This window comes from Poecilia reticulata, linkage group LG14 (assembly GCF_000633615.1).
Source record: "Poecilia reticulata strain Guanapo linkage group LG14, Guppy_female_1.0+MT, whole genome shotgun sequence".
NCBI lineage: Eukaryota > Metazoa > Chordata > Actinopteri > Cyprinodontiformes > Poeciliidae > Poecilia > Poecilia reticulata.
Window position 1 is genome coordinate 2,447,054 of NC_024344.1, and position 15,197 is coordinate 2,462,250.

The window sequence follows — 15,197 nt, forward strand, 5'->3', positions numbered from 1 at the left end:
TAAAGCATGATTCCATATATTGCTGGTCAGCAATAAACAAAAGGAAAAAAATATTGAAATGAATGAATGCAGGTCTGCATTACTCTGTTCTAATTAAAGAAAAGAACACACGGAGTTATGTATGCCTTATTCTTAGAGTGACAGAATTCAATACACTTAAAACATGTTGTGTAGTTTAGGTTCCAGTTTCTAAGTATAGCAAACATGGTGTATTTGGTTTGACATTGGAGTGTCTTTTACCTTTCCCCCTTTTCCCTTTGGGCCAACACAGAACTTGAGAGGCCAAGAACAGTTTTGTGACCCAATTCTCTACCATACTGGTTGCCCAGTGGAATAAAGAGTGAGAATGGTGGTTAAAAAGTTCAAAAGCACAGCCTTAATGTCCATATTGGTAGCAGACTTCTGAGCAGAGAGGTCAAAGAAAAGAAAACAAAGGTCTGCTGTAATTTGATTCGTGTTTGAGCTCTTGGCCAGACATGTCCTCGGCCATATAGCTAGCTCCATATCAGAATGTGGGTTTGGTGACACAATAAAAGTAAAAATGGAAATTACCTGTGCAAGGAAAGGTCCATCAGTAATGTGAGGATAATGGGTTTAAAAACCCTCCAGCTGGTTGGTCAGGTGAGGGTTGTGACATGGAAGCCTTGAGGAGTTCATTGAATAATTATTTGGGCACAGTTTTTGATTGCTTATCTTTTATCTTGATGCAGAAAAGGGAAAAAAAATGCTCATTTCAGCTCAGTGCAGTTCATATGTTGTTTACATACTGAAAATTAAAAATTTTAGCCCTGACTTGTTTGTGTAACTTTAAAGAAAATAGCCTCTGGCTAAAAAAATAAGTCCGCTGTGACTAATAACATCAACTGATGTTTAAATCGTATTTTTTCCGGTTTATGATGGCTCCTGGCAGGTTAACATAACATTCACCACAGAGAAAACATATAACTGCCTCACAGATATTGAGGTACGAAAACATAGTAAGAACATAAAATATTTTTTCTAATAAGTATCCCAGACTACAATAGAAACATGATTGACTGCCTCTAATTTTAGCAGGAATGGGTAAGGTGTAATTAGATGTAATTATGCAGTGATGCATTTGTGGTTGTGTGCCATTTATAGTAAAAGCTATTAGCATATTCATACAATGTTTGTCATAAAAAAAGAAACATTGCAGAATTACATATTGAGCATTATCATTAAACTTTATTTGTTATCTTCATGGTGCATCTCACTGCTGAATACAGATTAGAGAGAGAAACTGACATTTCTGACTCAAAGGAGGCCTTGAGAAAATCTAATGTATAAAGGTCAACAATAAATCTGAACCTATTGCTTATTGTTTGATACAAATTTGATCATGATGCCAGAGCATAACAGAGGTATCAAGTATGTTAAAAAAAATAGTAAAGATTTCAAAAGTTTTATATTAAGCTCTGAAACAAGTTGAAAAGCAGTAATCCATGAATTAACAGCACATGGTTGTAATTATTGGCCAGTAATCCCTTTACTATCTTTAGGCAATTTGTAATTTAAGTGTGTAAGAAAACTAACTCTTAATTATATTTAAATGCTTTTGAAAACATTCAGAAGCATTGCCAGTGATGGAAATGTGATGTTCTCTGTCCTAAATCTCACGGTTTTAGGAATTTGGTTACCAAGGTGGAAAATCTTCTTCAAAGGTGGTGTAATATCACACGGGAACTAAAAGACTGAACGGTCAGCAATCTGGAGGACGTGGCTGAATATTTGTGAGCATTGAAGTTGTGTTGTAACAGTGTTAATTTTGCTATAGATTAAAGCCCTATCCGTGAACATCGAAAAGCTTCTTTGAATTTGTAAAACCTACTGTCAGTGTGAGAGCAAAAATGGAGAAAGGCTATCAGCATTTTCATCAGGATATTAACAGCGTGAGGGTTTCCTGTGCAGATGAAGCTCAGCAGACCTTGTTATTTTCCACAATTTGCATTATGGCCTACGTGTATCTTTCAGGAATTGTAGTTATTGGGAAGTTATGAACTTTATGAGTTGCTACTCATTCTTTTTCCTCCTCATTCGGCTTCTGTTCTTTTTGACATTGCATTTGACCTGCAGCCTAAAAAAAACAACTTGTTTTTGTCCATCCATGTGCAGTTTAGAGGTGTGTAGAGCTCTTTACTATGCGCAGTACCAGTGATCACCAATCTGCATATACAAGGGACTTAAGCATAGTCAAAGTTTTTCTGTTTGATTTGAAAATGTATGTTAAAGCTGCTGGGCGAACTCACTGATGTTGCATCTAGTGGGTTCTAGAGCCAAAATGCATTGCAATTACGGTGCATTTCAATAAATCAGTTTTGCTGTAAAACAGTATAGGTGTAATTAGGTTGTAGTCTTGGATGATCTGCCTCCCAATTCTCTGATGTCAGAGTAACACAGGTGCATGCAAACCATACATTAATGATAAGCTTCTACTGCTTCCAGGTAGGCTCCTCCATGCAGCCCTTGACCCACTTATTCTGTCACCAAAGAGCCACAGTAGTCTCACTTCTAAAGTATTAGGTTGGAAACAGCTGCAAGACTCTGGTTCAATCATTTCTAATGGTTTGTGCTTTGCTTACTCTATGCACCCCCAGATCTCACCAACAGAAGAGAACATCCACATTATTTTCCATTTTTAGAATCCCAATAACATCTGAAGAGTTGAGCAATATCGACTGACAAAGATCGATTTGTGTCTTTAATACAAATTTTCTTTATTGTGCTGAAGTTTGATGCATAAGAACATATTACTGGACTTTGGACATGGGTGGAAAGCTTCATCAGGACCCTACTCAGTGCAGGATTTGTGTTACTGGTAATAATACCAGCAATAATTAGTGTTTATTGAATGTTGATAAGGATAGGCAGAGGTACAGGATGAATAAAAATCCTCAGTTTGGTAAAGGAGCAATACTTTATACAATAATTCACTTATATGAAACTGTTTGTCTACAGGTTCAAATCCAAGACAGAATTGTTACATTATAGAAGATATATTAGTTTTTCCCCATTTTCTACCCACTCCATCTTCAACCTGATAAAATAGCAACAATCCAGAATCCTCCTGGACTGGTTCATAGTATTTCTTGTTCAGAGCAGGCTCAAGTTGTTTTGAGGATTGAACGCAGCGTTAGATTTGGGGCCCATCACTCACCAACCTCTACAACAACTCCAATTTCTCTCTTTTATTGCCCGTGCATAATTGTTTATATATTGTACATTGTGAAATCCCTAGTGATATTGTTTACTAATCTGTTAGCTAGATTGTACATTAAAAATAGTGCTTTGCTTGACATAATACAACATTCACTTCATATACTTTAATAAAAAATGTGATTTTTTTTTAGGGTGTGATCAAGAAAGATTACAAATAAGGAGTGCTAAATTGCATGAGCAAAAGAAAATTGCATGTGTAGTAAATGGGCATGTTGGACTTAATGTATGAAACAGTACTATTATAGTATAAAAACAGCATTTTGAACATAGAACATGACCCATGTGTACTGTTAGCTTGATGAACTAGAACATTTTCTTTTTTAAAAGTAGTTGATCTTAAATACCTTAATTAGAAAACATTTTTCTTTCACACTATCATTTTTTTCACACTACGTCCTTATTTTCAGTGTTATGTGTTTTCTCCCGTTTAAAAAAAATAAACAGTAATTAGCTTTGAAGAATACATCATTTTGACATGATAAAGGTTACATTCTCTCTGATTAATAAACTTGGAAAAAGAGCATTCAATCTCAACATTTTTCATATTAATTAAAATTATATCAAGGTTGTTGAACCAGGTTCTACAGAGAACAGGCACACAGATGCAAAAAAGTGACGGCAAAAAGAGGGATTATGCTTTTGTGTTATCTCATGCAACATTCACTGCACACAGTAACTGTTATTTTGTGATTTTTGTGTCTGCAGAACAGACATTATTCCCTTGTCTTCTCATGGCTTATGGTTCCTTGTAGAGCTCTGAAACATCCCACCAATAACATTTTGGGATTAAAGCAATATTGCGGCTGAGGCAGTTCTGACAAGGCGATAGCGCATCGGTCACACACTCAGCACTGCACTYTCATCGCCAGACATGGGTACTGGCCAAATGGTGCTATTTACTGGAGCAGGACTGGCACCTCTCCAGACCATCGGGGTAGCAGGCTTGGCATCGCAGATCACTGATGGACTCATTGAAGCGGTTCGCTAGCATGGACAGCTTGCTGCCATGACACAGGGAGCACGGAGCGCAGCCTGAACCGCCACAATGCTGGCAGCTGTCGGCCTCCTGGAGACAGAGCAAACACATTAGGGGAGAAAATAGGAGGTGGGAGAGAGAAACTGTGAGGTAAGGCAAAGGGTGAATAAGGAGTAGAAGAGGCTGGATGGATGGGGAAATAAAATAAGAGGCAGGTAAACAATGCAGAAGCAAAATATGGGGGATTCTTGAAAGGTCAAGGACAGGGCAATGCCGTATGATTGGCTTTTAATACAGAACTCGGTGTGGTGGTCCTGCTTTTTAGTTATTAGAATTCAGTCTGTGGTTTAGTGCTTTTCAATGATCTACATCTGTCCTCCATTCCATGAACTGACGCAGTTATAGTTTTACATTGTACAGATTGTTTTACAGCTGTTTCAAAATGGATTAATCCCAACCCCAGGCCAGTTCATAATTAACAAATGTTAATACAGCTGGCCAGTCTGAGTGGCCCGCCTTCAGGGAAACTCAAGGAAATTTAATGACTTAATGAGATTTTTTTCCAAAGACATTTTTAATCAGTCTGTCTTAAATAGGTACGTGTTAGGAAAATGCACAAGTATATAGCAATTATCTTACTTACAACTTCACTGTCAGTAAATATTGAACAAATGAAAAGTATCCATGTAGATTAACAGACAAAACAAAGAGATTATAAAATACTCTCCGCTATTGTTATCCAGCACAATAAAGTCAATGAAATGCATTCAAAACTTGCTGGGATAAGCGACATCGTCTGTGAACATTTATGACACAAGTCACGTGTTTTCAATCTCCATACCTTTAACCTGCATGTTACTCATAAATATTATGAGCTCAAAGTCTGAGACACCAGTTCTCAACTGGGGAATGAGTGGTTTGCTTCCTCAGAGAGTCGGGGATTAATATCTTCCTCAAGCGGAGGGGTTCAAGGATCTTGGTTTGTTGTTTACAAATTATTCTAGAACCAAGTGGGAGATGGGTGGATTATTGTGGCCTCATTTGCAGAGGTCATGCTTCCTGTCTGAAAGACTTTTACAATTCTGAATTTGGGTTGTAAGTAACAGGCTTTTAAGTTGTAGTCGTAACAACCACATTAATGCGATGATTGAAGTCATTTTAGGGGCCATTCAGGTCACTTGAGTCACAGGCGCTACCCTCTGTTTGGTTAATGTTTGAGTCATCATCCAAACATGTCACATAACATGTTAGACAACAATTATTCTAATTACATGACGTAACATTTCTCTTTATAAATTAACTATTAACAGCTTCCAAACTTGGGCAAACATAAAAATGATAAAAGATTATCTTGTGTCTATGAAACAAATAAAGCACAACATGAACTTTCTTTCTGCTGCAGCAAAAATGTGGCAATAACAAAAGCAATGAGCAAAAGATGGAGCAAGACGGTGGGGAAAGAGCAGTAATCATCCAAGAGAGGGAGGAAGTAATAGCAAGTTGGGTCTCCTTGCTGGCTTGTAAGTGGCAAGCAGATGCTGCAAGGGCAGAAGAAAACTGTGGACTCATCACTATCTGTTCACAGTAGACAGATAACAGCGGGACAATTGGTTAACAGTTATTGCAGCAGGAAGGTCAGCATAAAAGAGGGAAAAATGGAATACAACTAATATTCTTTTTATAAGGTAATAATGTGACATCGACAGATAAACTTGCTGACATTTTGTAGGTAAACATTTAAAGTAAGATTACTGAAAACCTAGAATAAAGTGAGAATTGATAAGAAGAGAGAGTACAAGTGAGACTGAAAATAAAATGACTCAAAAATGTGGTGATAAAAACCCGACCACACTATTGAGAATGACTTGGCCATGCTTCATTACCTTGGTATCTTTATTTTCGATCCCATTCTCCTCTTTTTCTACATCCTCTTGTGCCTTAAGAGCTTTAGCCCTCTTCCGACTTTCCCTATCCCTGACCTTTGGACATCCCTCCAAGTCCAGTGGAGGGACGGAGTGCTGCCGCGTCATTTCAGGCTTCTTCGGCGGTGCTCTTATTATGCGGAGATTGCTGGTGTAGATGATTATTTTGCCAAAGTCCAAAACTGAGGACTGAAGAAATGTCAACTTGTTACTGGATAATTACAAAAGTTGCATAAAATCACAAAAGTATTTTTTCTAAAATTCTGACATAAAATCAGAGTAAACCTTTCCTTTTGTAAATCAGTAAGGTTTAACAAATTTGGTTCTACTAGAAAAATGAAAAAAAAAAAGTTTCTATTGATTTTTAAAAAGTTTAGGTCAATTTGAAACTAATTTGTCAGTGTGTTCAGATTGTCCATTTGGAAAACCCATTTGTGTCAACTCCTTCACTTCTGTTAAAGAAGTTAACAGAAGAACACATTGCAGTGTTTTTGCAGAACACTGCAATTGCAGAACACATTGCAGAACACATACAGTGGAACACATTGCTTTAACTTCTGTTAAAGAAGTTAAAGAGGTTTGTGAAGTGCATAGGCCCACTCTAAAGCAAACCATCCACACAGGAGTCTGTCACCACCATATTTCCCTTTTCTTTAAAATAAAAAAGTGCTAATTACAGTGGAACACTTTAGTTTTATTAAACCTCATTTGTGCAGCTGAAAATGTCAACTTTTGTCCCAGAGTGATTTTACACACCGTAATTTGGCTATTTTATGTTCCGACTAGTGGCTTCTTCCTTGCTGAGCGGCTTTTCAGCCCATGTCTGTAAAGGACTCATTGTTGCTATTTTGCTGTATATGGCTGATCACTAAGATTCATCACTGAGAAAAAATATTTACAAAACTGAATCCTTCTTGAACAAGATGGTGCATGTAAAATCATTGCATGCATAAAATTGTTAGAACAAATAARCATGTTCCAGCACCTGCGTATTGTTCTATAGTTTGCCTCATTCATTTTAATTTATCTTTAATGTGTCACACGAATGCAGTGTGTCATCTCTCTTTTATTCAGCTGTGTTTACATGTGGTTTCAATTGTGCATGTCAGACAATAAAACACAATTTTATCAGATTTTCAAAATAAAAATTGCATTTAGCATCAATGATGTGAACCTTTTGTGTCAGAGGAGGATTAAAAGTTCTAAGAGACTGAAGAGTCACACCCTTGTCAAAAACAAAACAAGCTTTGTTACTGCCGCTCTGCTAATGAGGCTTTTGGTAAATCGAAAAGCAAGTAATCCTCTATTAGGAAGCCTTACTGCAGTATAATTAGATTTTAGAGGAAACCTTTGATCCTTAATACTGACAACAATGCTGGATCCTTACATCTTTAAAATTGTTTATTTATTCTATATGCTGCACACATATTATGTTGTCACGTGGAATGAGCAATCAGAGATAAGAGGGAACCGTCTGTGTTGCATGCAAGGTTTTATGGCTGCTTGTCAACAACGGCTCAGTAATTACAAATCATTTAAGGTTCTTACATTATCTTCTCTAAATCTCATTATGGAACAACAACTAAAGCATTTAAAAAATATTGCCATACAGTCATTACATGCCAGTTCAGTAATGCTCTAAACTAATAACATCAGTTTAGAGCATTAAGAGTTCCTATAAGAGTTCTGCCTTCCAATTTTAGATCAGTTCTGATGCGGTCAGTTGGACTCTGTGTGTATCTGTGTGTGAATGTGTTTGGAAGATGAAACAATGAAAGTGACATGAATCCAGCAGGCAATGCACCGTGGCTGACCTCTGTTTCGGACTGTTGCACTAATGAAGCTGCTTCCCTCAGCAGCTCAGTAAAACTGGTCCGATTGAAAAATAGAAATAAAAAATGAACGAAAGAGAAAGAAAACCCTGTTTTAATATTACTTACAGTCCAAAGAATCATGTTGGTGAAACTGCCAAATATATGAATAATGTTGACTCTATTCATCTATAACTGTACAATGAAATGGTTCAAAAGATATCGATGTTCTTGGAGTGGACCATACAAAGTTCAGTTCTAAATCTATTGAAGAACGTGTTTGGTGTGACCATCGCCACAGATGCTCTCGCTCCTATTTTACAGAGAATACTGGGCAAAAGTGTCAGTCTCTATATTTACAAAGCTGATGGAAGCACCACTTTATATCACACAAAATCCCAATAAAATGAGGTGTGTCATTGTACTATAGTAAGAGTGTAAAAGTTGAAGGTGCGTTAGAAGTTTGTTTTTTTACAGCACTGCACAATAGTCAGATTTTTACAAATATTAAATTTTTTTCGATTCCTCCCAGCTGTTTATCTTTCATCATCTTCATACATATTTTTTTTTATCAATATAACACTTTCTAAAAAGGTTTCATGTCACAATTCTTCTACTTTGTTGGTTTGTTTGTTGATTTTCTAGTGCAACTAAAATCTTATTTCATTGAACGTTGATTAAAATGCCTAAAACCACTTAAGAAACTTTTCTAAATTCCAACCAAAGGTAAATTTGCAGTGACAAATTCCATGCAAGGAAAAATAAATCAAGAAAGTGCTTTAAACCTTAGACTTTCAGGCAAATAAGAAATGTATCTTCCATTTTCTCATCCCAAACAACAAGCTTTATTACCTTGCTGTCACCCTCCGTTTCCACAGTCTGACCACCTGCAGGCTTGTAGTTTCTCAGCCCTCTGTATACATTTATTCTTTGGGCAATGAGTCCTGTTGTTGGATAGAAACCTGAGTGAAGCAAACAAAACAAAGGGAAGTCTTAGCACAGCTTGACAACTTGCATCAGAAGTTTAAAAAATACAGCTTCCCCCTCACAAATCCTGATTTGCCTCTTGCTATTTAGCCTTTAAAAATATCTGATTTAATTTTATCAGCCTCGACTCAACTAATGGAGTATTTTACGGCCATCTTGTTCATTTAAGTAGATGAAGCTGTATTTAATAAACTGTGTGTGGCATTCTGGTTTGGAATAAAGTAATAGGGAACACGAAGATCAACAATTGCAAATCAGAGAGTAATTATTCAATTCTCAGTCTGCTGCTMTGTTCTTATGATCACCTTTTGTGTGTGTGTGTGTTTCCTATTTAAATGTAAGGAGCCWATCTTGACTGTTAGTATAATTTACATGTAAAGCTAAATAAATTGACAACTCAAATATAATTGAGAAGTCATATTTCKCTTATTTTTAGATTTTCATTGGCTCAATCGAATCAATTTGAAGAGGAGAATTTACCTATAACTATATCATGTTTTTCATACTTTACAATATTTTACAAGTTCAGAGCTTATCTGATTAATCATCTGGAAGAGATAAATTTGGTTTATATGTTCTTGAACATAGAGAGTTCGAACCCAGAGTTAGTCACAGCAGATGGTTGTGACTTGGCCCATCTCAGCCAAAGGTTAAAGGTCATCTTTCCTTTTGACTTTCGCCATATGCATTCCTGTGTATGAGGGAAGCCTGCAGATTTAATGACATGGTGCTATCAGCTCTCCCCACGTTTGTTCAAGGGAATAACTCAATGCATTCAGTTTTTCAGAAAAGTTTAATACAAGGTATAAAGTGCTCTTTTTAGATAAAAGCACATTTTGCATTTCATTTGGAAATGAAGATCCCACATTAAGAAAGAAGAGAAGCACAGAATTGAAGTTGCTGAAGTCGAGAGTAAAAGTCCAACCATCAGTCAGGATTCCACTGATCTGCTGTCTAACTAGAAACCATAGGACTCTTCATGCTTCCCTTTTCCGACTGATTTTCTTTTCCAGGCAGACTTGGCACCTTCCCAAACTGTAAAAAGTATCAATACTTGCACTGTGCTTGATTGGCTAGCAAACTCATCTGACCCAAAACCCACAGAAAATCTATTGGGTGTTCTCAAGAGGAAGATTAGAGACACCAGACCCAATAATGCAGACAAGTTGAAGGAGGCTATTAAAGTAACTCTMAACTAACACCTTAACACCTCTGCAGTACCACAGGATGATCGCCTCAATGCCACTCTGCAATGACGCAGTAATACATTCAAAATCCAAGTATTAAGTGTACAATACATGGAGATACTTTGAATTAGGTTGACATGTCCGCATTAAAGCGCAAATATTTTTCACTTTTCAAATTGAATCACTSAACAAAATTATTCTGTCAAAATCTGACAYATTAAAACACATCTGTGTTACGGTGATCACATAGTTTTAGTGTTAGAAACCTGAGAGTCGGGTTAAAACAGACAGATTATCATTTTTTTCATTGTGAAATCAATCCTGCATGTATTGTCTATGCGGAGCTGCAAGGGAGCAGGTTTCTCTCTCTCTCATGTTCCTTCAGTAAAACATAATTGTCCTAAGTGATGACAGTTTGGTTAGCATATTCTCATTGACTGTCACGGTTTGCGATTCAGCGAATTTGATTAACTATTGCCATTGATTCATTTTAATTACTTTTTTTCCAACGGAAGTAAAAATTAATTTATTAGGTCTTAAGTTTTGCTGCACTTAATGTGCAGATTAAGCAAAACATAGAAAGTGTAAAATTACTGCCAGAAGTCTTTTGACCAGAGAGCTAGGAGCATTTAGCTTCCCAAATGACTTATGGGATGCTTGCTCAGAATGTGAGATTGGTGCAATGTCAGCAATTTATGCCAGCATAAATATATATATATGGAAAAGATAGATACATTATTTCAAAGTTTACATCTCAATAAGCCGACTCTGTTTCTCCACAGATAATTCCAATTCTGGTCAAAGCAAAACTCTGTTCACATAAGTAGAATTGTGAGTTAGATCCCTGTTTTGTTTTGATCAAATGTAATTTGTCTTCCWTCCTCTTCGCATCTTATTTTAATAATTTTAAATGCCAAAAACTTTTTTAAAACTCCTTAATTGACATACCTATAAATATTCATTGTAAATTAGTCAAACTTTTAATGCAGATGCTGAGTTTTTATACTTATTTTCTTTTCTTTTATTGATTTTTATTTATTGTATTGAGATTGTTCAATAAAAATATCAATCACTGATCCTTCTGATCACTTTTGATGCATTACGAGTCTGATGGATCTTCAATAGATTGAGACTAATTGGTTTATTGRCATAGTTAAAAGTATYATTATGAGGCAATAATTAGTATTTTAAGATCAACTGAATCTGACTTTTTTGTTGTTGTTGTTATTTACTACAACAGGATTTAATTAGACCATGCAATTGAATTTAAATTGGTCTGAATACATTTTAGCTGGACTCTWCACAATTTGATGACAGATTCATGGAAATATTCTTGAATTGGCAAAGTGTAGATGARYAAAACTCAGCTGGCAAATTCTGATGCAAACATAATGTTCATATTGCTCTAAAAGTGTATGCATCAAACCCAAGCCTGCACGCCAAATGTGGCCTGCACAATAATAATATTTGGCCTGTGAGGTACTTCCAAATGTCTGTATTGGCACAATGTAGGATAGATACATGATGTAACTCTTTTCAATCTGTTTCCAATGAGCCTGTGTTGCTGTGTAGCCTCAGTTTCTCGTTCTTCACTGAAAGGTTTTAACCCAGACGTTTTCCTTCCTTCCCTGTGGTAATTTTAACTACTGTTCCTTCATGTCATCTTGAACCAGCATGTCAAATATCCTCTGACATCTGACATGCATTTTATCTATTTATTTTTTTGCTTTTAAATAATGTTGTTTGGCAGTAGTGGCCTTTATTCAACAGTAATCTGACAAGGAAGAGGCTGAGAGAAGGGAAGAAAGACATGTAGTAAAGGTACCAAGTACGGGTCTCCCACTCGAGATGGACGCATCGGTCTGCARCCTCTGTAGACGCAGCGTCCACTCTGCCCACTGCTCCATGCGGTGCCCCCTGACATGCATTTTGATCTACACAACARCTCACTGAATATCTTCTCTTTTTTAGAACAAGCTTTATAAATCCAACAGAGGGTTTTGTGTAAAAATCCCAGCAGATCAGAACAGTCAGTCAACAASAACTATGCCATGTTCAAAGTCACTTAAATCCYGTTTCTTTTCCATTCAGCTCAGCGTGAAATTTAGAAAATTGCCTTTACCACATCTAGATGTCTAAATACATCGAAGAGCAGCCATTTAATTTAATAAATCATTGTTTATGTTAGCAAGCAGTTGAACAAATGTGCTTTAAGTGGGGAGTGAATATTTTCTTTATAGGTCAAATATAAAGTGAATGTACATAATCCAAAAGGTCAATAAATGAAAATCAAACTGCAAGTACTGCATGTGCTCCCATATGCAAAACATTTTTGACTAAACAGTATATCTGTGGTTTACAAGCAGACTAAAATAGTTATAAAACCCACCTTGTCCATCCCTATTAGTCTCCTCAAAGCTGCAAAACTGCTCCATCTCAAGGTGGCTGGGTGGGATTTTACGGTGGATAAAGCTGTGAGGATATTTTTCCTCTGGACTTTCCAGCTCCTGACCGTCCTCATACACGTGTTTCAGCACCCGACCACTGTAGGATGACGCCAGCTTGAACCTCACCTACAGTTTCAGGGAGTAAAAGGTGTGATTATGCTCCTCTGCTCAGCAGCTTTTTGACATTAAAAAGATGCAGCATTAGCAAGAGGCAGCCTTAAAATAGAAGAAGATATGCGAGTGAAAACAAAAAGCTGTTTGGTCTCTGAAGGAGGAGTGGGGGTCTGGGCWTGCACACGAGGCTGAGCTTCATTCCTCTGTTCCAATTAGCTTTTTGTCAAAATCAGATACAAACAGAAATTAATTCTTAGTTATAATATCAAGTATTTTTTCAGATATTTTAGATCTGTTAAATAATTTKTCAGAAAAAATAACAATCGGTTGAGCTTWTGTTTTACTCTGACAGATTCAGCACTTCAAACCCATAAAGCTGGAAGAAAGTAGTTCCATAAATAACTTGCCTTTCTGGGCTTGGTGCCTTCATAGCGCTGGTTCAGCTTCCTTTGAAACTCCTCCATGGCAGATRACTGAGGACGAGGTGCAGAGAAAGCGTCAGTCCATCTACGAAACCCTTCTTGAGCAGAATGGCACTAGTTTGACTCGATGTTGCCTTGGGCTGAGGTGACTGTGTGCACTGATGGATTAAAATATTGGACTGATTTCCAGCTTGGTGGAAGAGAGTCTGGCTGAAAAGCCGTGTGTACGGAGTRGGTGGATGTAAAGTTGGGATGAAAAAGGCTCTGTGTCCTGCCCCCAGAGTTTGAGTGTACCTGCTGTTTTAAGGGACCCACCTTTTTAGCTCCTCATGCTAAATTATTCACAGCTAGATCGTGTGTACAAAGGGGTGGTTGAGAAACTAGAAGCTCCACCATCAAATAATTATGATCACTAAAATAGAAAGTATCTAGGACCTGTGTATCCAGTTCTGTGGTCTTATGGGTGTAAGAAAGAGAAATAGTGAGAAAGTCTGTGAATTTGTGCGTGTGTGTGTGGGAGTTAAGTACTTGCAGCACCGTCACTGGATAAGAGCCAAGTGCATTAGTACTGAAAAATAAACATGACATTTGAAACTAGCTGCTGTTTTATATGAAACATTTGAATTAAAGAAAACATGTATGTCTGTCAAGACCCAGATGCCACTAAATTAAAATATCAGTCTTGTAAGATTTTTCTTGTTCAGGTTTTGCATGTACAAAAGTAAATACACACCATGTTAGAATGTGTATTGCTCATTTTAGTCCTAATTGTTGGTCTGTAAAAAGGTTTTTCATTATTGAGGTATTCTGAAAAACAGATTGATTTAAAAAATCATGATGAATTAAGACAACGAGCTATGTCTAGACCTTTGCCGCCATGTTGTTTCAMAACATACTTACAGTATTGGTTATATGTGTATTTCTAAACCTCTTTAATTCCCATTTGGTCCATAATTTGGAAATAGAAGCAACATAATTTCACCACGAGCCAGCAAAGTATGATTTATTTCTGTGGAGTCAAGTTTTTTATGCATTAATTTATGAACWCAGTGTGYTTTCCCCTGCCTGTGTAGATTACTTGGTTTGTGACTGACATTTGCAGKRAATTTTATGTCACKACATCCTTTATTCATTGTTGACCAATAAAAAGCATTATTTTCTTATAAGGTCCTGTGGTTTTTCTACTTCAAATATTTATTTACAAACACCCAAAAGTGACGTTGGGTATGTTTGAGATMAAGCCAATTTCTATGATATAAGGTCTATGAAGATCATTCATGAGATTCTCTGACAAATATTAAAACAACTGAAATCAAATTTAGAATAAGCAATATTAAAATGTATGTTTCAGCAATTTTCATCTTAGCTGCTTTGCAAGAATTTTGACTTTTATTGCCATAATATATACCTTACTAGAGCCCTTGCAAGGTTTATGCCATTCCTTTTCCTTCAGTAAATGCAGGACACTTGAGAAAGATCAGCAATGTAGAAAATACCAAAAACAATGTACAAAATTGGAATACCAAGGCACATTCTAAAAAATCAAGAAATGGACTGGAGTCAAAATATAAAACCAGAGTAGATGTAATTTAATCTGTTGGCTACATTAAGGCTCCAATAATAAACCTGGAAACCATACATTTTTCAAGTRGACTTATCTTTCYTTGCTAGGGATATGATGTCTCTTTTTCTAGTGAGACATTTTTACTTGTCGCTATAATAAAGACACATGTGTTACCTWGAATTAATGAGGCCTCAGTTCAGTTCATGTGGCCTACTGATCCATGACAGTGTAATAAAGAGCACATTATATGCAATGTACAGCCTCAGACACTGAAGAAGGTAAAATAGACGGATTCATTATTATGTATCATTTGGTATGAGAGCCAAAAAAACACTGACCTGTAATTCAACTACACACAAAAGTAATATAAGCCATTTATAGTAAGAGTGTTTTTATAACACCCTGTTGAATACTTGYTTCAGTTCTGTGACACATGTTGCAATATGTAATTTCTTGGAAATACAGAGTCTCTCAAGGGTAAGTAATCACCTTTGAACAGACCATCARCTGAAGAGTGATGGCAGGTAGTG

At 36.6% G+C, this 15,197-nt stretch overlaps 1 protein-coding gene across 1 annotated transcript; it reads right to left on the reverse strand.

Annotated features, from left to right (window-relative positions):
* Window positions 1-3,191: 3,191 nt before the first annotated feature.
* Window positions 3,192-13,504, reverse strand: grxcr2 (glutaredoxin and cysteine rich domain containing 2). Its single transcript, XM_008426944.2, has 5 exons — window positions 13,089-13,504; window positions 12,510-12,693; window positions 8,799-8,908; window positions 6,097-6,324; window positions 3,192-4,303 (listed from the first exon to the last, which is right to left on the reverse strand). Exons 1-5 carry the CDS (start codon window positions 13,143-13,145, stop codon window positions 4,130-4,132), a joined length of 753 nt encoding a protein of 250 aa, XP_008425166.1. The 5' UTR covers window positions 13,146-13,504; the 3' UTR covers window positions 3,192-4,129.
* Between the last annotated feature and the right edge of the window lie 1,693 nt (window positions 13,505-15,197).

Excerpts from the sequence above, each read along its gene's own strand:
- grxcr2 (XM_008426944.2), bottom strand. The coding sequence starts at position 13,145 with ATGGAGGAGTTTCAAAGGAAGCTGAACCAGCGCTATGAAGGCACCAAG. Across the intron at positions 8,909-12,509 it reads GACTAATAGGGATGGACAAG|GTTTCTATCCAACAACAGGA; the intron begins GTGGGTTTTATA and ends TGCTTCACTCAG. Across the intron at positions 4,304-6,096 it reads TCGAAAATAAAGATACCAAG|GAGGCCGACAGCTGCCAGCA; the intron begins GTAATGAAGCAT and ends CTCTGTCTCCAG.